This window comes from Triturus cristatus, chromosome 10 (assembly GCF_964204655.1).
Source record: "Triturus cristatus chromosome 10, aTriCri1.1, whole genome shotgun sequence".
In the NCBI taxonomy this organism is placed as follows: Eukaryota; Metazoa; Chordata; class Amphibia; order Caudata; family Salamandridae; genus Triturus; species Triturus cristatus.
Window position 1 is genome coordinate 838,447,646 of NC_140593.1, and position 27,835 is coordinate 838,475,480.

The following is a 27,835-nucleotide window of genomic DNA, read 5'->3' on the forward strand; positions in this document are numbered from 1 at the left end:
GAGGGCTGCGGGGCTGCTGGTAGTTGTGGTCCTTGTGAGGGGAGGTGCTGATCCCGGCCGGCACTGGAGCAAGAGATGGGAGTGCTCCTGTGCTTCAGCGGAGCTCTGCCGATTCCACGCTGCTTCCCCAGAGATTTGTCGCCCCAGTAGTAGATTACTTGTATGAACACAGTTCAAAATTGCAGTATAACTTGTACTGATTTTGTTTAGAGTTTAAGTAAGCAGTTTGCAACACTTAGCAGATATAGAACATTCGAATGAATGGGCTTTTTAAGGAAAATACAATTAATTACTTTTCAGATTACTTTTGTTAACACAGGGCTAGATCCTAGATTCAGCACTGGGACATTTCCTGAAAACATTTGAGTAAATTAGTTTTAGTTAGAGGTACGATTTTTAAAGAATATTATTGTATTTCAAAAGTTGACTCTTTTTCACATAGAATCACTGTTATCCTATGGGAGGAAATTCACTTAGCAGGTAAGTTACCTTAACAATCCATTTCTTACTCGGTGCTGGCTACATAGATTCAGCACTGGGACATCTCCTGAAAACAGTTGAGAAAATGCATTTTGGTTAATCGTGTGATTTTTAAGGAATATTCTCAGTTTTAAAAAGTTGACACTTAGAAACTTTTTGGGAGAAAAACTGTCAATGTTATTCTATGAGAGGTTATCGGTTTCCAGGTAGATAATCGGTCTTTTGAGTTAGGGTTCTGGGGTAAGACTCAGGGGTCTCCCAGGGTCAGTGATGCACTGTGGTTGCACCCCCAGTGGCACTAGGGCGGCTGGGTGCAGTGTGTTGAGGCCCAATGTTATCCTATGGAGGATATGGGTACCCTGGTTGGTTGCTGCTGGCAAGCATGCCACGGGGTTGTGGGAGCAGTGCTCCTAGGGTTAAGCTCAGGGCACGTTGGGGACCAAGTTAGCACCAAAGGGGCACCCTCAGCGGAACTAGGGCGGCCGGGTGCAGGGTGCTGTTTTGAGGTCGGGTGCCCTGTTGATTTCAATGGAGATTCTCCCGGACAAAGAAACACTGCAGGCTCAGGGGCGAGGATCTTCCAGGTGTGACCACCACTTCGAGGGGTAAGTTGGGATGTAGAGGGTTGGTTAGGCACTGCTGGGTTGGGCACACAAGGCCGTGGGGCATCGGGTGCAGGGGTGCCCTGGGACATCAGATTTTCTTACCCGCTCTGGTCGCGGTTGGGGGGGTCCTCTGGATTGAGGCTGCAGGCATCGTCCGGAGGCTTGAGGCAGGTCAGGGGTCGCCAGATCTCGGGTCAGGATCGCCGGAGGGACCTCCTCGTTGTATTGGTCCGCTCTGGCCGGATTCGGCGGGTGCAGAGTGTCCTGTTCCTGGCTGGCACCAGAAGCTGCAGTTCAAACACGTCCGGTGTTCACGGGAGAAACAGCTTGGAAAGTGAAGGCAGGCAGTTCCTCTGGGGTTCTTGAGGTTGCTGTCCGCTGGACCTGCCGGGGTTTTACAGGAGCAGGTTTGAGGGGAGACAGGCCGGTAGGGCTGGGGCCAAGTCAGTGGGCGTCGTCCTCTTGTTAGCTCTGCCCGGCTTCTCGTCCTTCTTCTTCTCTTCTCTTTTTCTTGTGGTTGCTGGATCTGAGGAGGGAAGGTTCAGTGAGCACCTAAATACTATATTTAGGGGCGTTACATGTAGGTAAAGGGCAGGGACCAATGAGTCCCCTTCCTGGGGTGGATACACCCCCCTATTCTGTCACTCTCCAACGGGAGAGGGGCAGGAGCCTGTCCCTGGTTGGTTGGGTCCCCCCCTGCTCAAGATGGTGGGAACTTGAGGTTGTGCTTCACCTCGGCTCCCCCATCTTAGGGGTGGGTTTGGCAGAGGTGGGCACACCTCTCTTCTTCACTTGTTTTTCCTGCCGGTTCTTCCGCCCAGAGTGGGGGTAGAACCATTGGGGACCAGTTGCTGATAGCAGCAAATGGTCTGGAGAGGTACACAAGGCGGCATGTCTTTGAAGCTTCTACTTGCTTCTACTTCATGAACCCTGCCCATCCTTGGGGGGGAGGGGGGTGGGGAAAGAGGCTTGGCACCTCGTCCCAGGATGTGCATTGTTTCAGGCCCCCGAGAGCAGCAGGCTCTCGACCCAGGGGTCCAGAAACATGTCTGGTGGTGGCAGCCTATGCAGCCACACAGTCAGGTCACTGGAGGTTGGTAGGGTTTCAGGGGGCATCTCTAAGATGCCCTCTGTGGTGCATTTTACATTAAATCCCACACTGGCATCAGTGTGGATTTAATGTGCTGAGAAGTTCGATACCAAACTTGGGTGCTGTAGGGGCACAGGGCTCATCCACCTGTACCCTTGCCACTGGCATAGGGCACCCAGCTAGAGGGGTGACTGATGTATGCCAGGGCAGTGGTTTGTGGGCATGGCACACAGGTGTGTGCCATGTCTACTCTTTGCTTTGCACCAAGACATGCAGCCTGCAAAGGCAGTGTGCGAGTGTCGGGGGACAGGGCCTCTAAGGGTGGCACAATAAGTGCTGCATCCCTTAGGGTCCTTCTGTGGTCACAGTGCCCTGGGTACCTGTGGGACCATTTACCAGGGTCTGACCTGTGACCAGAGGTGCCAATTGGGTTTAGGCGTCAATGCAGTTTTAAGGAAAGAACACAGCCCTGGGCACCTGATTGGCAGGAGTCCAGGGCACACTCAGTCAAAGCACATCAGCAATTCAGCAAAAAATGGGGGCATACCATGCAAGAAAGAGGGCACTTTCACCCTGCCCCATCAAAAATAAAAGATCAGGCTCAGGTAACACCTTCGGGCTCAGATAGACACCGAGATAATACTTCAGATGCCCAGCCCTCGGGCCCAGCTCCGAAGCCCGAAGACAAGCCATCAGGCGGCTCGGGACCGAGTCAGCCGCGTACCGGTACCGAAAAACTATCCCCGGCACTGGAACAAAAGCCAAAAACAAACAGTGCCACGCCCTGTTACATAGACACCGAAGACTGCTGCGACGCCGAGCTTTTCGGCACCAAAACACACAGAGGACAAGCCCTCGGAGCCGAAAAAATCCCATAAATCTTCGGAGCCGAAAAAGATTTCGGTATCGAAAACTCCACCAAAGCACAAGGAGACCAAGACCCTCCTAAAGCTACAGAGACTAAATTAAAGCACCACTCGGAACCAAAATCGTCGGTGCCGAAAAAAAGCCTACACATTGACCCTGTTACAGGTCATGTAACAACAATACCACCTAAAAAGAGGAAATTGGATACCTCCGAAGCACCTGAGGTACCCTTAAATAAGAGAGACATAGGCACTTCACCTTTCAGACCTTCCTCACCGTCTCCAAATCTTCCAACTATACTACTTTCTCCAGCACACTCTCCACTGCTTCATTCTTCACCTGCACCACAAGATGATGAGAATGATTTTGGAGGTGGGGATGGGGATGAAGACCAACATGAGGATAATGATGATGACCTACACAGTATTCCACCACCTGACCCTTGGGACGAATATAATAATGTACCCGATGTACCTGAACCAGACTTCTTCCCATCCAAACCATCCCCAAAAGACGACAACATAGGTTTTGCATAACTCATAAATAGAGCTGCCTAATATCATGGGGTAGAGTTACACTCAGACACTTTGGAGGAAGATTTTTTATTGGAGACTTTTACACAATCACAAAAGTCAACAAGTACTTTACCTATGTTAAAAGGTATGATTAAACATGCACTTGATGTGTTTTAAGACCTAGTCAGGGCTAGAGTTCTCAATCCCAGGGTTGATAAAGTATAAACCAGCGCCAAATGATCCAACTTATATCAAAGCGCACCTCACTTTAGATTCCCTAGTAGTGTCAAATGCCTGTAAACTGGCAAATTCCCAAACGGGTGATGCCCCTCTCCGGATAAAGAATCTTAAATTATTGGACGCATCTGGTAAACTGGTTGCGTCGTAGGCAGCAAATTTCTGGCGCTTTGCCAACGCCCAAGCTTTATTGGCCAGGTATGATAGGGTGCATTATGATGAGCTTCAGACGCTCACGCAACATCTTCCAGAACATTATAAGTCCAAAGCTAACTATCTTATACAAGAGGGAATGCTAACTACAAACACCTCTATCAAAAGTGTCATTGATGCAGCGGACACAGCATCTCGAGCCGTTAATACAAGCATTTTACTACGCAGGCACGCATGGCTACACACATCTGGTTTTAAGCAGAAAGTGCAGTCTACAATTCTTAATCAGCCTTTTGATCAAGAACACTTGTTTCGACCTACTGTAGACACATCTTTAGAAAAGATGAAAAAAGACAAAAAACAGCTAAGTCCATGGGGGCCTTACAGTCCCCAACTACTAGAGGTTCCTTTTGTTGCTCCTTTTATATGTGCACCCCTAAAACCATTGGGACAGACAACACCTCATCTTCCTATAAAAGCACCACTCAAACTTCCTCTAATAGAGGATATTTTAGAGGGGGTTACAGAGGGAATAACAATGGAAGAGGCTGCGGGAATAACACCTGCACCTCCCCTACCACAAAACAGTGACCTCCATCCACTCCCCCAGACCCCTCCACTCTGGTCGGGGGAAGACTATCACAGTTCCTGCCTGTCTGGAATTCCATCACCACAGACAGGTGGGTGAGACAAATTATCCAGTATGGTTATTGTCTGGAACTCACTTCTACTCCCCCACACATACCTCCCAAAAAACGTCCAATGTTCACAGAACATCTAACACTTCTAAAACGAGATTCTCTCTCTCTCTTGCAAAAGCACGCAATAGAACCGGTTCCCCTACAGCATCAAGGTACAGGGGTTTACTCCTTCTACTTCCTCATCCCAAAAAAGGACAGTGCTCTCAGGCCAATATTAGACCTCAGACTGTTAAACCTGTACATACAATCCGACCACTTTCAAATGGTCACTCTCAAACAGGTCCTCCCACTGCTCCAACAAGGCGATTTCCTTGCCACTCTAAATCTCAAGGGCGCCTACTTTCACATTCCGATTCACCCTGCTCACAGGTAATATCTACGGTTTGTACTGGACGGTCAGCACTACCATTTCAAAGTCCACCCATTCGGAGTGACTACAGCACCCAGAGTTTTCACAAAATGTCTCGCAGTATTAGCAGCTCACTTGCGAAGACAACACAGTCATGTGTTTCCTTACCTCGACGACTGGCTCATAAAAGCCAACTCACGCAGAAATTGTGTGCACCACACACACAAAACAATCCAGCTGCTGCATGACTTAGGATTCACAATAAACCTCACCAAGTCACATCTTCAACCGTCCCACACACAACAATATCTAGGCGCCACAATGGATACTTCAAAAGCCATTGCATACCCCAGTCCAGTCAGGATAGCCAATATGCAAGCTCTCATAACAAAATTTCAACCTCAACACTCACTACCAGCTCAAGTGTTCATGCAGCTAATAGGGATGATGGCCTCTTGCATTTTCATCGTACCTTACGCAAGACTCCAAATGCGTCCATTGCAGGGATGTTTAGCACATAAGTGGAACCAGGCTCAAGGTCAGCTTACATATCTGGTGTTGGTGGACAGCTGCACGCATCGCTCTCTGCAGTGGTGGAACACACAACACCATTTTAAAGGGCGGCCGTTACATGACCCGGTTCCACAGATAGTGCTCTCAGACGCATCGCTCATCTCTTAAACCATACCTTTCAGGGCATGTGGACCCCTCAAAAGAAACTGCTCCACATCAATCACCTGTAATTACTGGCGATTTTTGCTCGCATTAAAATCATTCCAAATAAATCTCATAGGGAAAGCGGTCCTAGTTCGTACGGACAATATGACAGCAATGTACTATGTACAAAAACAGGGGGGGGGGAAACACTCTGTAGCTTTCACGCCTAGCGCAAAGCAAATGGAGATGGGTCATTCCTCAAACAATATACCTCTTACCAGAACATCTCCCAGGGTTACACAATCAAATTGCGGATCTTTTCAGTCATCAGAGACAGCATATCCACGAATGGGAACTTCATCCACAAGTTCTTCATCCGTTTTTTTGAGATGTGGAACGACCCAGACATAGATCTGTTCACCATACATTTAAACACAAAATGCCCAAGCTTCGCCTCCAGGTATCCACACCCATTGTCCAAAGGCAATGCGATATGGATGAACTGGTCAGGCAGATTTGCGTACGCTTTTCCGCCTCTACCGCTCGTTCCATTACTGGTGCGCAAGCTCAAACAGTCTCTCACAATGATCCTGATTGCTCCAACATGGGCCTGTCAACCATGGTTCACAACCCTGCTGGAACTCAGTAGTTCCACATCAAAAGTTGCACCTTTTCTCCAAAGCTCCTCACACAGAACCATGGAGAAATAGCCCAACTAAACCTTGCGATCTGGCTCCTGAAGTCTTAGAGTTTGGTTACCTCAATCTCCCGCCAGACTGTATGAATATCATTAAGGAGGCTAGGCGTCCTACCACTAAAGCGTGCTGTGCAGCTAAATGGAAAAGATTCGTTATCTACTGTAATAACACAATCGATCCACTAGATGCTTCAATTCAAAACATTATTTGTTCTCTTGCATCTACAAAAATGTAATCTGGCATACACATCTATATGATTACATCTTGCTGCCATAGCCGCTTACCTACAAAACAGACAACACTTGTCATTGTTTAAGGTACCTGCCATCAAAGCATTCATGGAAGGCCTTAAAAGGATAATTCCTGTCAGAGTTCCACCCTCTCCAGATTGGAACCTAAATATTGTGCTTACCAGGTTCATGGGTCCCCCATTTGAATCTTTACATAAATGTGAGTTACAATTTCTCACATGGAAAGTAGCTTTCCTTGTAGCGATCACATCTCTTAGAAGTTAGTGAACTCCAGGCATTAACCATACAAGAACCATTTTTGCAAATACATCACAACAAAGTGGTTCTTAGGACAAACCCTAATTTCTTACCAAAAGTAGTTTCTGCTTCCCACCTTAAGCAGTCTGTTGAGCTGCCAGTCTTTTTTCCTCATCCAAACTCAGTAGCAGAACTGGCTCTTCATACGATTGACGTCAAAAGAGCTATCCTTTACTACATTGAAAGGACAAAAACTTTCAGGAAATCTAAACAACTTTTTGTAACTTTCTCACCATCACATAAGGGCAACCTTATATCAAAAGCTGGAATTGCCAGGTGGATCGTTAAATGCATCCAGATATGCTACCAGGGAGCAAAGCGTACATTCTCTATCCCCCCTTGAGCGCATTCCACACGCAAACTAGGGGCTTCTATGGCATTCTTAGGGAACATTCCCATAGATTAAGTTTGTAAAGCAGCAACATGGTCTACACCGCACACTTTCACAAAACACTATTGTGTAGATGTGCAGGCAAAACAACAGGCTAGTGTGGGCCAGGCTGTACTAAGGACACTTTTTCAAACCACTGTAACCGATGGAGTTGGCCACCACTAGGGAGAGTACTACTATAAAGTCTATGCACAAGTATATATTCTGCAGCTCATATGCCTCGAACGGAAAATGCTACCAGTATGCATCTGTTCTTGGCATGTAGAGCTGCAGAATTATATACACCCATACCTTTATCCGTTGCAGTGCTATCTTACTTAGATACATAACACATGGACAGCTCTTTCTGTTTCTCACAAACTCCATCATCACCCTTTATGGCGAAAAACAATCTGAGGATGGAGTCAATGCCCATGCGCACTATCGTCCTAAGGAGGAGTTACCTATCTCGTGACTACAAAGAACTTCTCCCAATACAACAACAAAGTGCAAACATCCGAGCCCAACAATTGATGGTGATCTATGCACAAGTATATAATTCTGCAGCTCTACATGTCAAGAACAGATGCATACTGGTCAGTAGCATTTTCCTTTTCAAACAACTGGACCACCTGCTGGTTAGCCACCGCTTTGGAAGAATACTGCTATACAATCTATGCAAAGCGTGTAGATCTACAGACCACGTCTCAAACAGATTGTTACTTGCCCTCTAAGCATCTGTTCTTGGCATGTAGAGGTGTAGAATCATGTGCGCCCTCCCTCCTCCCCAGACACCTATGGTTGTATCAGTTCTTATTATTTACATTCCCTACGCATGACATCTCTGTTATTCATTCAGTCCATTCTCATCCTCTTGCGGGAAAACAATCTAACAATGGAGTTGATGTCCATGCGCACTATCATAGAAAGGAGTCACCGCCTTATCTCGTGACTGGGAAAGACTTCTTCGAGGAAAAACTAATTGCAAACATCCAACAGTAGATGCCAGGAGTATGCAAATCATGCGAATCTACAGCTCTACATGCCAAGAACAGATGCTACAAGGTAAGTAACAATCTTTTTGTTGCAGTAGCCCCCCAATTTTTGACAAATTTTTGATGCACTCTGACTTAATGTGCCATGGGTCCCTGCCAATCAGGTTCCCAGGTCCTGTGTTCTTTCTCAAAACTACCTTTGTACCCCCAATTGGCACCTCTCTGGCCACATGTAAGTCCCTTGTAAAAGGTGCCATGGGGACCAAGGGCACTGTGACCAGGGAATGCCTCTAAGGGCTATAGCACATTCTGTGCCACCCTTAGAGTTCTTGTACCTTAACACACGCACACTGACATTGCAGGTTGCCTCTTGTGGTGCAGAAAAAAGTGCAGTCTCGACATGGCACACATACCCGTGTGCCATGCCTGCAACCCACTGCCTATGGTATAGGTAAGACACCCCTATATCTGGGTGCACTATTCCACTGGTTAGGGTTCAGTTGCATGAGCGCTACACTCCTACAGTGTCTAAGTCCATTCTTAGACATTGTAAGTGTAGTAAAGCCATAGAGTACATGGTCTGGAAGGTTGTCATTATGAACTCCACAGCGCCATAATGGCTTTACTGAATTCTGGGAAGTTTGATAGCAAACATCTCAACATAATAAACCCACATTGATGCCAGTGGGATATATTATACCATACATTTAGAGCATCTTAGAGATGCCTCCTGAAAAACGACCAACCTCTGGTGGGTTCCCTGACTGGTAAACGCCAGCCTGCCACTACGAGACATGTTTCTGGACCACTGGGGTGGAAGCCTTAACTCCCTGGGCCCAGAAACAAAGCGTTTCCCGGGCAAAGGTGACCACACTTCCCCCAGATCAGGAAGAGCCGTTTTTGTCAGGGGAGCTGCAACGGTCTTGTCGCCTTTGTAACGTGATCCTCTCCTGCTATCAGGAGCAAGCCCCCTTCCTGTCTCACCCCCTTTTCGGCAGGTGGAGAAGTGGGAAAAATTAGAACAGCCCAGAGGTGGGGGAGGAGAGGTGAAGCCCACTTTTTAGTACCCGCCATCTTGCAGATGGCAGGCACTCGCCAATCAGTGTTCATGATTGTGCACTCTCCCCCACGTGGGGTGAGCACACCTAGGGTGTAGTCACACTAAGGCCAGTAGCCCATTTGCTACTGACCTCGAGACCCCTAAAATGCCCCCTTAATACAATATCTAGGATCAGCCCTGGACCCAGAAGGCAGATTTCCGCAGCCCACGAAAAAGGACGAAAAAAGACGCCCAGCAGAGAAGAACTCGCTTGGCCTCAGCCCTACTGGCCTGTCTGCAGTTACCAGAGGTCCTGTGTCAAAAATCGCCTTGTCCGTCAGCTAGGGACCTCCAGAACCTCTGGGAGGACTGACTGCCTTCAACAAAGACCAATCTCCTGTGAACAACAGCTTTGTGCAAAAGAAACCCCAAAGAAAGATTCCGAGCCGGCTGAGGTCGAAGGAACCCGATGCCTGGCCGCACTACTGCACCAGACACCTACAGCTCAGCAATGTCCCCCCCAGCGCTGCAGAGTCAGAGTCCACCATGGGTTAACCCCTCCCGGACTTCCTAACATCCCCTGCAGCCTCTGCACGGAGACACCACCCCCCAACTGCGAGCGACCCGTTAAGTTGAAATACGACCTCAACAGGCACCCCTGCATCCTGCTGCCCTGTGCCCTGGAGAAGAGGTCCTGAGGTGCACCAATGTCCCAAGCCCCCCAACGTACCCGCCAAGTTGTTGGTTCCTGGCAGGAGACTTCCTGGACCGAGCCTGCAGCCAAAACCGGCAGCCCCCATTGAAAACAGGGCACCCCACATCAACTCAGCACCCTGCATCTGGCCGCCTCTGTGTGGCTGTGGGTGAACCTTTTGTGCTAAATCGGACCCCTCTTTGCCATGAGCTAAACCCTAGGATCTTTGCTCTCACATAGAAGTGGCGTGCCCATGAGCAGCCACCAACCGGAGGCCCCCTATCCTCCATTGGATAAAATTGGGCCTCAGCCCTCTACACCCGGCCACCCAAGTGCCACTGAGGGTGCTCTTTGAGTTCATCTTTGACCCTGTGGTAACCCAGATTCTAACCCCAGAAAATTAACTCCCAAAACTGATTACTCACTTTTAAACCGATAACCTGATGTTCGAGGCATATGAGCTGCAGATTACACACTGTGCATAGATCGCCATCTGGTGTTGGGCCCGGATGTTGCAGTTGTTTTTATCTTGGAAAGTCTTTGGAAGTATCGAGGTATGTGACTCCTCCTTTGGATCATATTGCGCATGGGCTTCCGCTCCATCCTCAGATAGTTTTTTCCCGCCATCGGGCTCGGATGTATTCTTTGCGCTCTAGTTCGGAACCGTTCGTTTTCCTGTTCGGCGCGCAATCCTCCCCCCTTCGACGGTATCGTCGACGATGCCGCTCCACGCTGAAATCTACGCTGCTGCTTGCTCCGTGGTTCGAGGGCACCGCTCGTAAAGTTACACGACACAACATCCTCATCCCGCACCGCATCCTTGGCCTACCGATCAATTGGATCAATTACGACAGACAGCTAAACTTCACATATGGTCCGTCCTTCATTCTTTGTGTTGTACAACATGGTTACAACGGAGGTAATTGCTGTATTTGAGAATACTTCTGATGAGCTGCTTGAACTTTTTGAGAACTTCTGTGATCTATGTAGGAATGCAACGCTGCACAGTGAGGCTGTACAGTTCCCATGCTCTGCCTCCAGCAACAATTTTGCCAGACAAATTCAAAGGCGATTTAAGGACACAATTATCAATGCAAAATATGGTGGCCACACTGAGGCAGTTAGGAGACTTCTAGGTCAGCTTCCCATCAGTGCTCAGTCATACAGCGGCAGTCCATACCTTGACCTTTCCCTTTTCAGCTATGATGACAAATGGGTCTCCGTCATGGAAAGGCCAAAAACATGTGGAGACCATCCTATATGGTACTGATCAGGAGCGGTCACATCATGCAGCTGTAGCCAGATCTTGGGTGATACAGTTTACTGCCCGCCCTGATCGATTTTGAGGGTATTTTAATTGGTTTTCACGTGCACACTACATTTTATAGTTCTGGTCCTGACGAAGCCCCAACGACCCTTAAGGCGACGCAGGCACGAAACATGTTGACCTATGTCTTTCTATACCCGGGCATAGTATGCCATTGGGGCTAGATTTTATTCAGCAGTTGAGTCTGCTTAGGGTACACGATTCATACAATTGCTGCATGTTTACCCTTTACGAATTTCTCTTAACATTTGCACGCACTTTTTGTCTTTACCCTTATTGGACCCCTCACCCCACACACCCTCATGCACCATCCGGCAGTCCTATAAAAGATCTCCGATAAAGAGACCCTTCGGGGGACCCGTAGGGAATTGCAGCGCCGGCCCTACGAGGAGCAACTGCCCGATGATGAAGCATGACACCCTATGGGGTGTGTGAGGGCAACAGAGGACACATAATGGTTTTTCCTTTCATTTGAGGGTCCCTTTACCTAGGAATGATTTTCTCTTTCCTTCTTTTGACTCTTTTTTTTACACCTGGTGACTTTTTGCACCTTATTGTATGGGTGACTTTTTGCACCCTACTTTTAGGAACAGTGTCCTTTTTGTGATATATCTACCGACGCCGGCACCATCGACACCAGTTCGTCAGCCGACGACAGCGCTTCAGCCACTACGATGCCGCTGCTTGCACTGTGACCTGCCAGCACCGTGATGAGCACTACATTCACCTCGCACCGCACCCCTGTCCTCACTGACAACGCCATCTGATGCCGCCACTGAGCGGCTGCTCGCACCGCAACCTGAGGGCACCACATGCCGCACCTCGCAACACAGCACCACATGCCTGCCAGCGCTCCTGACTGCAACGTGTGTGACTTCGAGGGCCCTGACGACTCCTGTACCGTCCTCCGGAACCGACGCCTGTGTACGCCGTGATTTCGGAAGCACAACGAGAGGTTGCCGACGCCCTGCATTTCTAAAAGGTACTTTTTGCGGGTCTACCCGACACTGTAGCTGGCCTGCGACGCCGCGGTCAGCCAGAACTGTTTGGATTTGTTTGCTTATGACGCCGTGATAGCCCAGACAGAGCTATCGACATCAAGGAACTATTTTTCAAGCATATTTTGATAAAGAAGTTTTTTAAGTACTGTATTGTGGATTTTTATAGTTTTTGGTCTTGTCTTAAATATATAAAAATATGGGATATTTTTCTAAACTGGTGTGGTGTCCTTTTGTAGTGCTTACACTGTATTACTGTTGGTTATGTGCAAATGCTTTACACACTGCCTCTAAGATAAGCCTGACTGCTGATGCCAACCTACCGAGGGGGTGAGCAGGGGTTATTTTAGGAGTGTAACTCCCTTATCTCCCTTATCCTGACTAGAGTGGTGGTTTCTGCCCGACTTCGGGACATGGCCTAGCCAACCAAAAATCCCATTTGTAACACACATCCTTAATTATTGTTTGTGGCTAAGAAGATCTGTGGAAAGGAAATATCCTATAAATAGTATCTGTAGAATGATCTTGGTGGTTTGTGTTTGGTGAAGTATTCAGCTAGTTTGTCCCACATGTGTCTGTTAGGGGGTTTCCAGCCAGAATTTTGAAGAGCGATATTGTCTGCGCCCCTGAGGTGTGTAATCCAAATCATCCAGCATTCGTATGATGCCTTTTGCGTGTTCTTCCAATTATTCAGGACCATTTTTATTGTGGGATGTGAATAATGGGTCCAATGGGGCCTTGTCTGCATAATTTTGTGTTTCAGTATCAAGAAAGCCAGTTGTTAAGTGGAGAGTTCTCTTTTTAATTTACAATTGAATAGTTTTGATAGAATAGCAAATACATCGTCCCAAAATGTCGATACAGCTTTTCAGTGTAAGATAAGGTGGGCTAATTTGCCTGTTTCTTCCTTACAGTTTCAGCAAATAGGGTCATCGCGGAGATGTTGAGAGTGTAGACGAGCAGGTGTCCAGAAGGTTTCAAGTAGGAGCTATAATTTTGTTTGAGAAAGACCGGAGATATTTTATTACGGGTAGTGGAACTCTTATTTGAGGCCATTTAGTCTCTGGTAGCGGGTTGGAGGAATGTAGCTCCGAGAAAGCTATAAGGTGTTTATTGAGAGACGAGTTTTTAGGGCGGAGCAGTTTGTAAATAAGTGATACTTTGTGGCTTAGCTTGTTCATCTTCGTCACAAAGTTTGGTAGGGATGGAGGAGAGTTGTGTAATTTGGCTTTTGACAGTGCTGCGCTCTAAACTTTAAGAAAGTTGTAAAATTCCATGTTTTCTAAACTGTAACTAGATTGGAGTTTCTTAAAGGTAACTGTTTAGGAGGAGCTTTCTAGCTGTTGGGGGGAGATCCCTTTGTTAATCCAGGAACCATAGTGTAAGGTTTTTCCCTTGTATAAAATGTTATGGTTGTTCCATATGGATTTCAACTTGGAGCGCTTTATGCTTGAGTTGAGTTTCTTATCTAATTTTAGCAATGCTGCTTTTGTGTTTTTAAAAATAGATTTTGATCTAATTAGATTTGTGTGGCTAGAGGTGAGCAGGGCAAGAGGGTTAAGGATATCAAGGATAGATGTTTCGACTTCTAGCAATACTGGTGTATAGTTGATGGGAGGCGAAATCCACTAGGAGCCCTGCTTTACCAGGAAGGCTGTTTGGTATGTTTTAAAATCGGCTAAATTAACTCCACTTAGGGATTTGTCCAGCCTTGGTTTTATTTTTATTTATTTTTTTTAATTTTTTTTTTTTGACAATTTTTAAGCTTTATTGTATAAAAGCGGTGTTTCTCTTTATCTAATTAATTTTTATAACAATGACTTTCAGTAGAAACCAAATGGGAATTATATAAATTTATTTGAATTTGTCGCCACCCAACAGCATCACAAAGACTCTACCAAAATAGAAGGTATTTGCTTGGGAGGCGACTTCAATGCCAAATTACCCTACACCAGGACCAGTAAATGACCATGCAGCAGAGGACAAAACTGTAATAGGGGCAAGGAATTAGTGGAACACCTGAATTATCATAATTTCTTTAATGCTATGGAAATCGCCGCTGTAACAATTGATAACAACCCCCCTGAGCCGACATTCAGAGGGAGGAGTTGTGCTTCTACGATTGATTACATTTTTATTTCCCTTGCCTTAGAGGATTGTTTATTGAAAGCTGAAGTTATTGCTACAACCCATGGGGACCACAATTCACCCTGATGCAATTAGTGCTTTTATCAAACTTTGTGAGGCTATTAAATCCTTACTATTGAAGCCTATCACTATTGCGCAACGAGGACCTAGATGGTTTAATCATGAGTGCTTGGAGGCTAATAGACAATTACATAAGGCCCTGTTGACCAGCCCGAGGTGTAGTCCACTTGTCAAATTGTTAAGGCAGAAGTACAAGATTGCGACTGCTAAAAGGAAGGAAGAAATATTAAAAGACCACTGGGATGCACTTGCCAATGCCGGTAGCCTAAAAAATGGGAATATATTCTGGGCTGCTGTTAAAGATTTGAGAGCAACTGGACAGTTACTAACCCCGATAAGCTGCAAAATAACAAGTGCAACTTAGGAAAATCATGTTTCTATGATTTATTCAGCCCCCGCACAAGAAACGGATCCCTTTAAGCATAGGGTCCCAACCAGGATTCCAATATTGTTATCTGAGGTCGAAGAAGCCATCCACCAGAGTGTGGGCAACAAAGCCCCAGGTCTGGATGGGCTACCGATTGACCTCATTAAACATAAACCTGATTTTTAGGCCCAACTTCTGTTAAATGTTTTTAACAATTTAACTAATGCCCCGCTACCAAGCTCATGGTCAACAAGCATTATTGTTCCAATTTTTTAAAAAGGGTGACCACTCACAACGCAGCTGCTATAGACCGATTTCCTTGATAGACAATACCCTGAAATTTTTAGGCAGAGTTTTATATAATAACATTTGTAATTAGGCTGAGTAAAATCGTATCTTAGAATCATGCCAACTGGGTTTTAGGAGTAAAGTAGGCACAAATGAACAATGCCTAAATCTTAATTTAATCATTGGAAAATACACTATTGCACAGCGATCGCCAATATATCTGGCCTTTATGGACCGGACCTCTGCATATGGCTGGGATGAGGCATTGGTGCATTTTTTGGCATATCGACATACAGACGTGAAGGCCTGAGTTAGGATCAGCGGTGGGGGTGAGGTTTCTTTTTTTTTTTTTTTTTGAAACCGTTTATTACAGATCTCAAGAATATACAAATATGGGCCCACAACCTTCCTGCCGGCCGCTAGGAATGGCAGAAACATATGGCATACGTCCATAGAACACTTGGCGTTACAAAGGAGCATAAGCAGGAGTCATCAACATCATGGGCCACATCCATAATACGTCACAGTGCGGTTTCATTTTATACAAACAACAAAAAAAAACAACACCCACAAGGCTACCCTACAGTCGAAAGTAGCAGCACGTGCTCCCCAATGGGGAACCCCAACTATCAGAGGAATCCAAGGAGGGGAAGGGAAACAGAGCAAGGACTGGGGGAACCCTGTGCCCGGGGCTAGGGGAAGAGGTCAGCTAAGGGGACGGGGCTGGTGAGGCAGCAGGCAGCAATGGTGGCGCGCAAATACTCCCACGGTAGGCGTTCCAGGGGCCCCACACTTTCACCCATGTCCCAGGCTTACCCCTCGCCACATACACCACCTTTTCTCAAAACATGCACCAGTCCATGTGCTCTTTCCAGGCCGACACCGTCGGGGGGGTTCTGGGATCCCCACAGCTGCGCAATGTCACGCTTAGCAATCATATATCCCAGAGTCACCCACCACGTTTGCGGAGCCGAGTAGTCAGTTGGTTCCCACACATTCAACAGGCATCTCCTCGCTTCCGGCAGCAGCGCAACACGCGTAACCACTCGCAGGACCTCGTGCACACCGCGCCAGAATCGCTCCACCTTCGGGCATTCCCATAAGATATGCAGGAAGGTCGCCACGGCACCACAACCACGCTTACACAATCCATCCTCAGTATAGCCCATACGCTGAAGCCTTGGCCCCGTCATGTAGACCCGGTGGAGTATCTTAAGCTGGACGAAGCGAAGGCGAGCCGGTATAGCCACCTCCTTCGGAGAGGCCACCGCGGAGGTCCAGTCCTCATCGTCCAACTCCAGACCGTCGGCGACCCAAGCCTCGCGAAGGCCAATCAGCAAGCCCGATCGATCATTAATCAGTTTTTTATAAATAAGGGAGATCGTGCTGTCTGGGACGTGGCCATCTAGCACTCTATCCTCCAGGGGGGAAGACTCCGGGATGGAGGCGACGTCTGGGAAGACGGAGCCCAGTGCATGACGGATCTGCAGGTATCGAAAGTATTCACTGCCCTGCAACTGAAACTCCGTCTGCAGCATCTCGAATGTTTTAAATCCTCCCCTCGACCAGAGATCCCCCACTTTACTGATGCCTATCATGTCCCATTTCGCGAAGCCCTTCGAGGTCCAGAGAGAGCCCAACTTCTCAGACGCATACAGCGGTGACGCCTGGGTCAAACGGTCCTTCCACCCCATAGCTGCATTAGCCGCATGCCATACTCTGACCATGACACGCGTAGGTCCCGTCAAGCGAGCGTCGGGCGTGCCAGAGTAGAGCGCTCGATTGTAGTCGCCACCGGGCAGTAGCATCTTGTCCATCTCAAACGCCGGGTTCAAGGCGGGCCCATAGAGGCCATGGTTAATTGCAGCTAGCTGGGAGGCCCAGTAATACCGTTTAATGTCCGGGAGGGCAATCCCCCCCGTCATACCATGGGAGCGTCAACTTCGCCAGGGCAATGCGCGGCCTCCCGTCCCAGAACAGGCGGCGCTGTAAACTCTCCACCTCACTGAAGTAGCGCGCCGGGACTGGGTCCATAGTGTTCTGGAGAGCGTATAAGAAACGTGGCAACGACATCATCTTAAACAACGCCGCCCGGCCGAGCGGCGAAAGCGGCAGGCGCCGCCAGCGCACGACGTCCTCCTTCAAGCGCTGGAGAGGGGGAAGCAAGTTCCGCTCGTAGCGAGCCTCTGGGTCCAGAGTAATGTAGACACCCAGGTATCGAAACCCCTGAGAGGCAATCTGAATCGGACAACCCCGCGGAAGGACAGGAGCCTCCCCAGAGAGCACATACACGCATGATTTAGCCCAGTTGATGACAAGGCCTGAGTTCCGGCCGAATGAACGTAAAACATCAACCAGGACTATGAGTGACTTACGTGGGGAGGCTAGGTACAAAAGGATGTCGTCAGCGTATAGGGACACACGGTCCTCATATTCGGGGGTCCAACGGAGTCCACGGATGGAGGGGTGCCACCGCAGCCACTCCGCCAGGGGCTCCAAGGCCAGCGCAAACAGGAGCGGCGACAAGGGGCAGCCCTGTCGCGTGCCCCGGCCCAGCTCGAATGGGGCCGAAACTCTTCCATTCACCACCACCTGCGCCAATGGGCCCGAGTACAACAATTTGACCCAACTGATGAAGCCCGGGCCGAATCCAAACTTCGCCAGCATCGCCCAAATGTATGGCCACTCAAGCGTGTCAAACGCCATAGTGGCGTCTAAGGACGCCAAAATGGCCGGCTCCCGCACGAATGGGACACGTGCGAGCACCCCGTGCAAGCGCCGCAGATTAAGGGCTGTATTGCGATGGGGGATAAAGCCGGACTGGTCTTGGTGAACCAGGTCGCCCACCACGCCGACCAGCCGATTGGCCAGCACCTTGGCGAGAATTTTGGGCTCCGCATTTAAAAGCGAGATAGGCCGATAGGATGTGACCCGGTCCCGAGGCCTCCCCTCCTTGTGGATCACCACGATAGTAGCCAGACGCTGGTCCGGCGGGAGGGAGCCCAGCGAGTGGGCCGCCAGGAACATCGCACGGAGGTGGGGCGCCAGTACATCTGGTCGCAACTTATATAACTCAATAGGGATGCCATTTGGGCCCATGGCCTTGCCAGAGGCAACCGAACGTATGGCGAGGGCAATTTCGTCGGATGTAGGAGCGGCATCCAGCGACACCCTGTCCTCCTCCGAGAGGGAGGGCAGCGCGATATCCCTAAGCAGGGAATGGGAGTCCTCCTCCGAGCAAGGAGAGACCGGAGAATACACCTCGCGGAAATAATCCGCGAAACAGGAGACAATTTCTTCTGGCTCGGTGACACTCACACCATCCGTCCTCTCAATCAGCGGGACCACACGATTCACTCTCTCCTTTTTATCCAACCACGCTATTAGTTTGCCCGCCTTATCACCCACATCATACAGTCGCCCCTGCTGCTCCCTACTGAGGCCCCTGGCCGCCTCCGTGACGAGGGCCCTGTAGGCCGCCTGCTTAAGTTGTAGGACATGCAGTGCAGCATCCGTCACTCCGCCCTCTAAATCACCCTCCAATTCAGCAATTTCGGCCTCCACCCGGGTAACCTCCTCCCGCTCGCGCCTCCGGGCATGGGAAATGAGGGACAGGGCCTCTCCTCTGAGAACTGTCTTGAAGGCTTCCCACAAGGAGATAGCCGAAGGGACGGACCCCACATTCTCCTCAAAGTATCGCTGCAAGGATTTAATCACAGCAGCGCGAATGGTGGGGTCGCGCAGGTACCAGGCATTGATGGGAACTACCCTGCCCTCACCCCTCGGAAGGACATCAAAATGGAACAGGAGCGGGGAATGATCTGAGATACCCCGCGATAGATGGCGCACCTCCCCCACACTCCCAGCATAGGCCGCCGGGACAAGGACATGATCAAGCCGTGAGAGGCTACCATGTGCCCCCGAGTGGAAAGTGTACTGCTGCTGCGTGGGATGTTTTAAGCGCCAGCAGTCCACCAATCCCAGTGTATCCAAGAGGCCAGATAGCCACGCCTGGGCCCGGGGGAGGTCCCTAGGGGGGTGACGATCCAGAGTCCCAGAAACCACCGCATTGAAGTCCCCCCCAACCACTAGGAGTCCCCCCGGAAGGCCCAGGAGGAGGCGCCCCAAGTCTGCAAAAGTGGTCGCCTGTAACCCCGGTGGGACGTATACCAATACAAAAACCACGCCTTTGCCTTCCATTCTCCCCACGAAAACAGCATAGCGCCCCCTATCATCATGGCGCACCTCATCAATTTCCAACGGGAGCGAGTTCTTCACCATAATGCCCACACCCCGTGAGCCCGATGTGAAGCCCGAGTGGGCCACCAAACGATAGCCACGCCGATTCATGGCACAAAAAGAGTTTCCAATAAGGTGTGTCTCCTGCAGGAAGACTACATCGGGTGAGATTCGTTTCAAATACTGCAGGACCACACCTCGTTTGATCCTATCCCCCAGTCCATTAACGTTCCAAGACAACAAAGTCAACTCCCTACCCCCCATCACACACAGGAGCCATCAATCGTCCCCCGGAGAGCACCTTAAAAACAATACAGAAAAGGGTTTGCCTTGTGGTAAAAACGAACAACAACACCCCACCCCAACTCCCCCCCCCCCCCCCCCCCCCAACAGAACTCCCCCCTCCCTGCACCCCTGCATGAGCCCAAACAGCCCCCCCAAAGTGCAGTGTGCCTGTCGCCCCATAGATGGTGAAACTAACTAAACCCCCAGAGGAGGAGGGAGAACCCCCAAGAGACCCCACACGACCTCCACAGGAGGAGACTTACTCGAACAGGCGAACAGTCAAAAGTGACATCAATTTTGTCCAGAGCGAGGCATAATATTAGTCCCTCAGTCCTGATCCGGCGGGCCCTCTCCCCCCACCGCCCCCCCCCCCCCCCCCCCACCCCCCCGATCCCGATCCCCAGGCAAGGTATCTAACCAGTCCCCGGCTGCTTCGGGACGATCAAAGAAGTGCGTACGGCCATCCAACTCCACACGCAGCTTAGCCGGGAAAAGCATAGCATACTTGAGATTTAGGTCCCGTAGACGACGTTTGACTCCGAGAACGCTTAATCTCTGCTTTTGGCCCGCTGGGGTTAAGTCAGGATAAAAATTTATGTCCATATTGTCGAGTCTGACCGGCCCCTGTAGTCTGGAGGATTGCAGGATAGCGTCCCTGTCCCGAAAGTTGAAAATCCGGGCGATGAGAGGCCTCGGGGGGGCTCCGGCCTTGGGCCTTCCCCCGGGAACCCTGTGGGCCCGCTCCACCGCGAAGAATTTACTCAGTCCCCGGGGCTGGAGGTGGGTGAGAATCAAGTCCTCCACGAATAGATCCGCCGCCGCCTCCTCCCGTCCCTCAGGCACCCCGAGAATACGGACATTGTTCCTCCGGGCCCGACCCTCAGAATCCTCCAGGCGACGATCCATCAGCGCGCTCGCCTGGCCAAGCCGGCGCACCTCCTTTTGGAGGGCTGCCACATCCGTCGTGAGGCCCGATGTGGTGTGGGCCAACGAATCGACCCGGTCATTAGTCTTGGATAAATCGGCCCTTACCAGGCCAACATCCACAAGGACCGAGTCAATTTTCTGCGCCAGTGTATCAAAACGCTGGTCCACCGAGGCCTTCATCTCAGCGATGGCGCCCATCACGTCTCGCAGGGTCAGGTCCGCGGGCAGAGCAGGAGCATCAGTCGGGCCCTCAGGGGACCTACGCGGCACCTCGGGAGATCCCTTCTGGAGGGTATAGCGGTCCATGCTGTTAGACTGGTGGACTGCGCCACGTCGGGTAGATTTCACCTTTGCCCGATCTCCATCTTGCTTTGTGGACATGGTTCCAGTCCCACTGCCGTGCCAGGCACGTCGTAAAGGGCGGGCAAGCCGGTTCACGGGATCCGGGGGGGGTCACCACTGGGCCACGGGGCAAGCCACAGCCGGCGGGCCGGCAGGGCACCCCAACGGGGCCACACTACCTCACAGTGCCCCGCGACCCAACCTCGCCGAGACAGCTAGGAGGGTGCAAAAGCGAAAGTGAAAGTGCGGGGTATGCGAGCCGCCGCGCCCAGCCCGCCGCTGTTTTTGACTTTGCCTCCGGATCACCCCACAACTCCAACCCGGGGTCCGGCGTGGAGAAGGCCGGAAATCTCAATCGGTGCTACCGCCGGAGTCCGAGGTCCAATTTGGAAGCGGAAAGCGGGTGCCACCTCATCTTGGGCTCACCAACACAGTCCCCTCATCTAGGACAGGATATTGTCAGGATATATGTAGGAGGTCGCGGAGGTCCTCGGGAGCCTCGCACCTACGCGGCCATCTTGGTTGCGCGCTATGCTCCTCCTCCCCAGCCTTGGTTTTAAATTCTTATTCTAGCTTTCTTGCCTCGCCATAAATATTATGATAAGAGGATATCAAGTTCATGGTGGAAATCTTCTGTTAAGATAAGAGGGAGCATGTTGATTAGATAATTAATTAGGGGCATGATCATCATCTTTATCGTTTCAATTCTTCCCCACCAAGTGATACATTTTGGAGACCAAGTGTCTAGAAGCTTCTTAATTTTTTCCAGCGTTTTATTTTCATTGTGGTGTAGTGTCGATTATATTGCTACCAAATTCTATACCTAAGTATTTTATAAATCCCGGCTGCCATGCAAGACCTGAGTTGCCTAGAATCTCTCTGGTACAATGAACATTTAGGGATTTTACCTCCGATTTGTCCCTATTTGGTGTGTACCCCGAGTGTATAGAATATTTCCGTCTTGTTAGAATCAGCATTGAGAGACCCGGGTCTTCTGTTACTATCAGGATATCGTCCGCATAAGCGGCTAATTTAACTTGAGTATTATTAAAACCTACTCCTTTAATGTCTGTATTCTATTTGATGTCTTGTATTAAGGGCTCTAGCACTAGTAGGAAAAGGGATGGTGAAAGAGTGCAGCCTTGTTTTGATCCTTGTTGGAGAGTGAGACACTCCCATAGGGAACCGTTAATTGCAATACGTGCAGTAGGCTTCGAGTAGAGGGCCATGACCATATTTATGTAGGGTTCACCCAAGTCAAATAAATGCATGCAGTGTTTGAAGGACCATGAAACCCTGTCGCACGCCTTTTCTGCATCCAGGGTGATTGCTATAGAAGGGTCCGATTTAAAAGCCGCATTCTTTAGAACATAGCATAGCAGGCAAGTGTTGTCGTTCTACATGCGGTTTTTAAGAAACCCTACTTGTGAGTTACTTATCAAATGTGGGAGGTCTGCATTGAGCCTCGTGGCTAAGATTTTTGCGTAAATTTTACAATCGGACTGGGCACGACGTTTCTGGTACCCCGAGCTCCTCAGCATGACCATCGATCCTCCAATCAGACTGCCCCTTTCGGGAGGATCTTCTGTTGCAGCAACAGGGGCCAGTTCTTCACCCGAACCTGTTCAGCATCCACCTCCTTGCGTGGAAATTGAGCAGGGACAGTTAACAGCTTTCGACTTTCCACCCGAAATCTGAAATGTCAACTTGGCAGCCAGACGTCCCTCTGTCAAAATGGTATACGCCAGTAGATGGATCAAGTTGTTGGCATGGTGCACAGCAAAGGCTGTGGATCTCCTTTCTACCCCTCTTTCAGAGGTTCTTTTGTATATACTTTCTTTGGCCCAGCAGGGCTCTGCCCTGGGCAGTTTTAAAGGCCATCTTGCAGCTATCTCTGCTTTCCTTCGGCTGCCAGATCAGACCTCTTTATTCAAGTCCCCTATTGTAAATAGATTCTTTAAGGGCATTACTCATCTCTTTCCTCCATCTCCTTTCATAATTCCCCTGTGGGACTTGAATCATGTTCTAACCTATCTTATCTGTGCTCCCTTCTAGTCCCTTCACAACTGTCCTCTCAGGCTCCTCACTCTGAAAACTGCCTTCCTCATTGCCATCACCTCTGCTCGCAGGGTGAGTGACCTTCAGGCTCTATCTTCTAAGCCCCCTTTCTTCTCTTTGCATCCGGACGAAGTGGTGCTTAGGACGAGGCCCTATATCCTTCCCAAAGTAGTTATTCCATTTCACATAGGGCAAACCATCACTAAGCACACTTTTTACCCACCTCCGCCGCATTCCAAGGAGGAGGAGAGACTCCACAATCTGGACACTATACTTGTGCTGTCCTTCTACCTTGACTGCACAAAAGATATGCAGTGGATTATCAACTCTTTGTTGCCTATGTAGGTGCCAAGAAAGGTTTGGCTGTTCAAAAGCGTACCACCTCCAGGGGGGCTGTGTACTCATTCTACTAGGGCTACGGCAGCAACCACTGCATTGGCATGTGGAGTCCCAATTATTGACACCTGCCATGGGGCCATGTGGGCATCCTTGCACACATTCACCAGACATTACTGCCCTGGACAGACAAGCTCCGAGGGGCAGCTATTTTGCCCGTTTGGACCTCCAGGACTTTATGGTGTGAACTTAGGTCGTGGACTCACCACCGTGGATGGTATTGCTGGTGTATCCATTCTAAGGTAAGGAATCTACAACTAATTGTCTTTTAGATGAACAAGTTACTTACCTTTGATGACGATGTATCTGTAAGAGACATAGGTTAGTTGTAGTTTCCTTACCGCCCCACTCATCCTCCCCGCTCTGCGTATTGACTTCTAGGGATAGGGTCTCCCTTAGAGGGCCCTAGTTGTAGCGCACCAATGGTCAGTGTCTTTCATGGCTCTGCGCTTCGGGTGTGGAAAGTCCTGTCATAACTGATGTCAGTGCGCAGGGGCGGCGTCTAAGTAGGCACCGTGATGGCGACCGCGACACAAATGATGGACGCAGAGTCAACCGACACCACCTTCCGACACGCAGGGGTACTGCTAAGAAAATATTCTCTGGATCCATTCCGAAGCTTAGGGGTAATTCTAAGATAAGGAATCTACAACTACCTGTGTCTCTTACAGATACATTGTTACCGAATGTAAGTAACTTGTTCAACAAAGGCATTTCCTCATAGTAGGGAACTGTGAAAGATGTGTAGTGGTGGCTGACGAACCACGATTGGGTCAGCAGCAGAAACCTCCCCCTTCACCACCCAGAGCAGACAGTAGTGGCAGGTGTCACTCCTAGGGTGGGACTGCCACCGGAGGGAGGTGAAGAGCAGAGGATTCTGGTCTCCGGCAGAGTTTCAGCTCCACATGAAACTTTTGGAGCTGAGAGTGATCCAACTGCCATTTAAAGGCTTTCTTCCTTCCATCTGGAGAAGGCTAGTTCAGGTGTTCATGGACAACACCACCGCCATGTGGTATTGCAACAAGCATGACTGGGTGGGGTCGTGGACCCTGGATCAAGAGGCTGGGAATGCCAGGGCAGTGTTCTGATAGTTCAACTTCTGGCAGGCTCTTTGAATACCAGAGTGGACAAGCTCAGCCGTCGGTGCCTAGTGCATCACAGCTGGTGCCTCAATTCAGAGGTAGTGCAAGGTCTCTTCAGAGATTTGGGAGAACCTTGGTTAGAACTCTTTGCCACAGCCTTGAATGTGCAATGTCAGCACTTCTTGCTTAGAGACACATTTTGTCTTGAGTGGAGCTCTGGTCTCCTGTATGCCCTTACTCTGATACCACTTATGCATAGTGCTCAAGATGATCAGGAACAACTGAGCCCAAGTCATTCTTACCACTCCTCCTTGGGCATGCAGAGCATGGTATCACAAATTCCTGAGCATGAGCATTGTTCCCCCCCATCAGGCTGCCACTTAGCAAGTATCTACTGTCACAACAAGGCGGAGTCTTTCTCCTAAACCTGTGCACGCTCCATCTTCATGCATGTAGATTGAGCTGCAGCAGTTACTGGTTTGTGATCTCCCTCCAGAAAACTGTGATGTCATTCTGGCAGCCAGGAGTCTTTCAAACCAGATAGTGTGCTCCTGCCATTAGGACTAATTTGTGGCTTGATGTAGCTTCAAAACTGTTGATTCCCTTTCTGCACCTCTGTCTCATGTTTTGTTTGTTTGTTCTGTGGACTAAGTTAAAGGGCACCTTTCGGCCATATCCGCATTCTTGAGTTTGCCTGATCATTCCTCTCTTAAAGTCACATGTTGACTCGTTTTCTAAAAGGTCTACAACATATGTTGCCACCAAATCCCTTCATCGTACCTCAATGAGACCTGAACCTTGGTTTGAGCTTCCTTTTGTGCTCGCCCTTTGGACACTTATACACGTGCTCTCTACACAACTGTTAACCTTCAAAACAGCCTTTTTAGTAGCCATTATATCGGCCAAGAGGGATGGTGAACTGCAAGGACTTTCTGTGCACCCTTATTACTTGATGTATTTTCCAGAAATACTGGTTTTGAAAACATGTGCCTCGTTCCTGCCGAAGTGGTAACGCCTTTTCATGTAGTCCAGACCATCACATTCCCTATCTTACTTGCTCTGCCCCACGCTGCCAAAGAGGAGGCAAGACTTCATTTCCTGGACACAAACTTTAATAATTTTCCTAATGGATGACATCCATTAGGAAAATTATTAAAGTTTGGTTTCCCTATGAGATGTTTTTAGTCACTTTTGATTTGCACTCTGCCCCTCAGTCACTGTTTCCATTGGAATTACAAAACACCTCACGCTCCTCTCCATTGGGAGAGTTGTAGCCCACATAGTGCACCTTGCGGGCACTATGTGCAAGAGGAAACCCAATGATGAAGCATGTCACCCTTGTGGTGAGTGAGGGTTCTGGTCTTTAAAAAGCACATGCTCATTATTTTTTTGACAATTCAAACACATTGTGTAGTTAATCACTTAAGAATTTTCCATTAGGTACCTGTTGTGAGTAGGACCTATATAGGCATCCCACATCCCCTGCAGACAATGACCCAGAGCCAAATTAGTCGACCGATCAGCACACAGAGGTACTGGTCAAAGTTTTCTGTTCCAGCCTGACACCTAGGATTATTTCTACGATAAGGAGTCTGCGGCTAGATAGCCTCTACCAGATAAGGTGTGACCTAAGGTAAGTAAGTTGTTCATTAGGAGTATGCCAATACAAACGTATTAAAAGAGGGAGCAAAGACACTTTACCATTGGATAGCAGGTTTAAAGTGCGCATACTTCTAAAATCAGAAAAACTTTATGGTCCAGCAAGAGTCAAAATCCAGGAAACCACACAGGAAAGGCAGATTTCCTACACCAGTGTACATAGTGATTGTGATCAACCCTGGAGATCCTGAGTAAAATATCCAAAATATGGCAAGTTTGTAGATTTTTCCAAAAAGAGGAAATAGTGACGTTTTTTCTTCTGATAATGGTATCCACAAAGTGTTTGCTTGAATATGATGACCCTTTTCTTGGCTTTCAGAAAAAGAGCAGTGAGGAAAGAAGTTTCTTCCCTGGTTTTTTCTCTTTTGCTGGTGAATATTTATTTGTTGAGTGGGGTTTTTACGATCTTTGCACAGGTGAACTGGAAAACTGTACAGTACTAAAAACTAGACTTAATGCTGAATTCAGCAATGGGATCTCAAAGAAACTATGCATGCTAAATATGAGCAGGCCATTATGGTCACAGAGTTAAGATGATGTAGTGTATGTGTGATCTTAATATTGTCGCAGTTTTGGGGGGTTCCTGTCACGTGTGATTTATACCCGCATGTAGGGAAAATCTTTTTACCGGTAGAAGAGTGAGAATGTTCCATGGTAGGACTTCTAACATTGCTGGAATTTGCTGATCAGTGCTCTTTAATTTCTGGTACATGTTCACATAGTTCATCTTGCATAGGGGTGTACAAGAACGTTAACGTTTTTCACGGCCATCCCTAGAAATGTTATACTGAATCTAAAACATCCTTACCATTACCAGCTATGTTGCCTCTTGTCAGAGTATTGCTAAACAGTTAATTCTTCCTGGGTAAATCACCCAATAATACACTCTTGTGGATTTTTTCATATGCATCCTCACCTTAAAAACTAGGTCATCTAATCAGAAATAAGCCTTGCATGGTGAAAGTGTCACTCTTACTTCCCCAAGACATAGGTTTTAATGTATTTCAAAGATGTTAAACTCACTGCAACTGGGTATATTGTTGGAACGTGTGTTTTTTTAGTGGGTGTGATTTGTCAGATTTTTAGCTCTTTCAATTAATATCTCGTGTATTTCACAGGATTGAATCAGTTTAACAACATGTCAATAGGGAATGTGCAGATGCCACAGGCCCCCATAGGACCCCGTGCTGCTTCTCCAATGAACCATCCTGTGCAGATAAACAACATAGGCTCTGTTCCAGCGGTAAGTATCTCATCCAACTTCTGTGAAAGTCCTCTTCATTGCCCTTTTAATGCAGGATATTTTTTGTTGGTAGTCTAGTAACATGTGTAATGGTCGCTTAAATCTAGCATCAAAAGCTGATAAAAACAACAATCACGTTTTGCATTACCCTCATACATGGTGCTGCATATAATGTATTGTAAAAAGGGATATTAGTTACCATCATATTCAGATTATTTTTATGCAGAGCTCTTTTTATCAGTTTGAACAATATGAAAAATATCTCTAAGCTTCTGTTTGATATGTTTGTCATGTAAGAATCTAGAACAGATTTCTGTTTATACATGTGACTATTTTTCTGTGAGAATGCACTGTAGACTAATTGTCTAAACACAAAGTATCAAGTGATATTAGTTTTAGGAGGGAAATCTGTGCAAAT

At 48.5% G+C, this 27,835-nt stretch overlaps 1 protein-coding gene across 2 annotated transcripts in view; it reads left to right on the forward strand.

Annotated features, from left to right (window-relative positions):
• Window positions 1-27,835, forward strand: part of CREBBP (CREB binding lysine acetyltransferase) — a 1,382,831-nt gene that overhangs the window by 504,966 nt on the left and 850,030 nt on the right. For both annotated transcript variants that reach the window (XM_085628465.1, XM_085628466.1), the window contains exon 12: window positions 27,293-27,417. In XM_085628465.1, coding sequence (XP_085484591.1) covers window positions 27,293-27,417 — 125 coding nt within the window. The remainder of the gene's footprint in view (window positions 1-27,292; window positions 27,418-27,835) is intronic.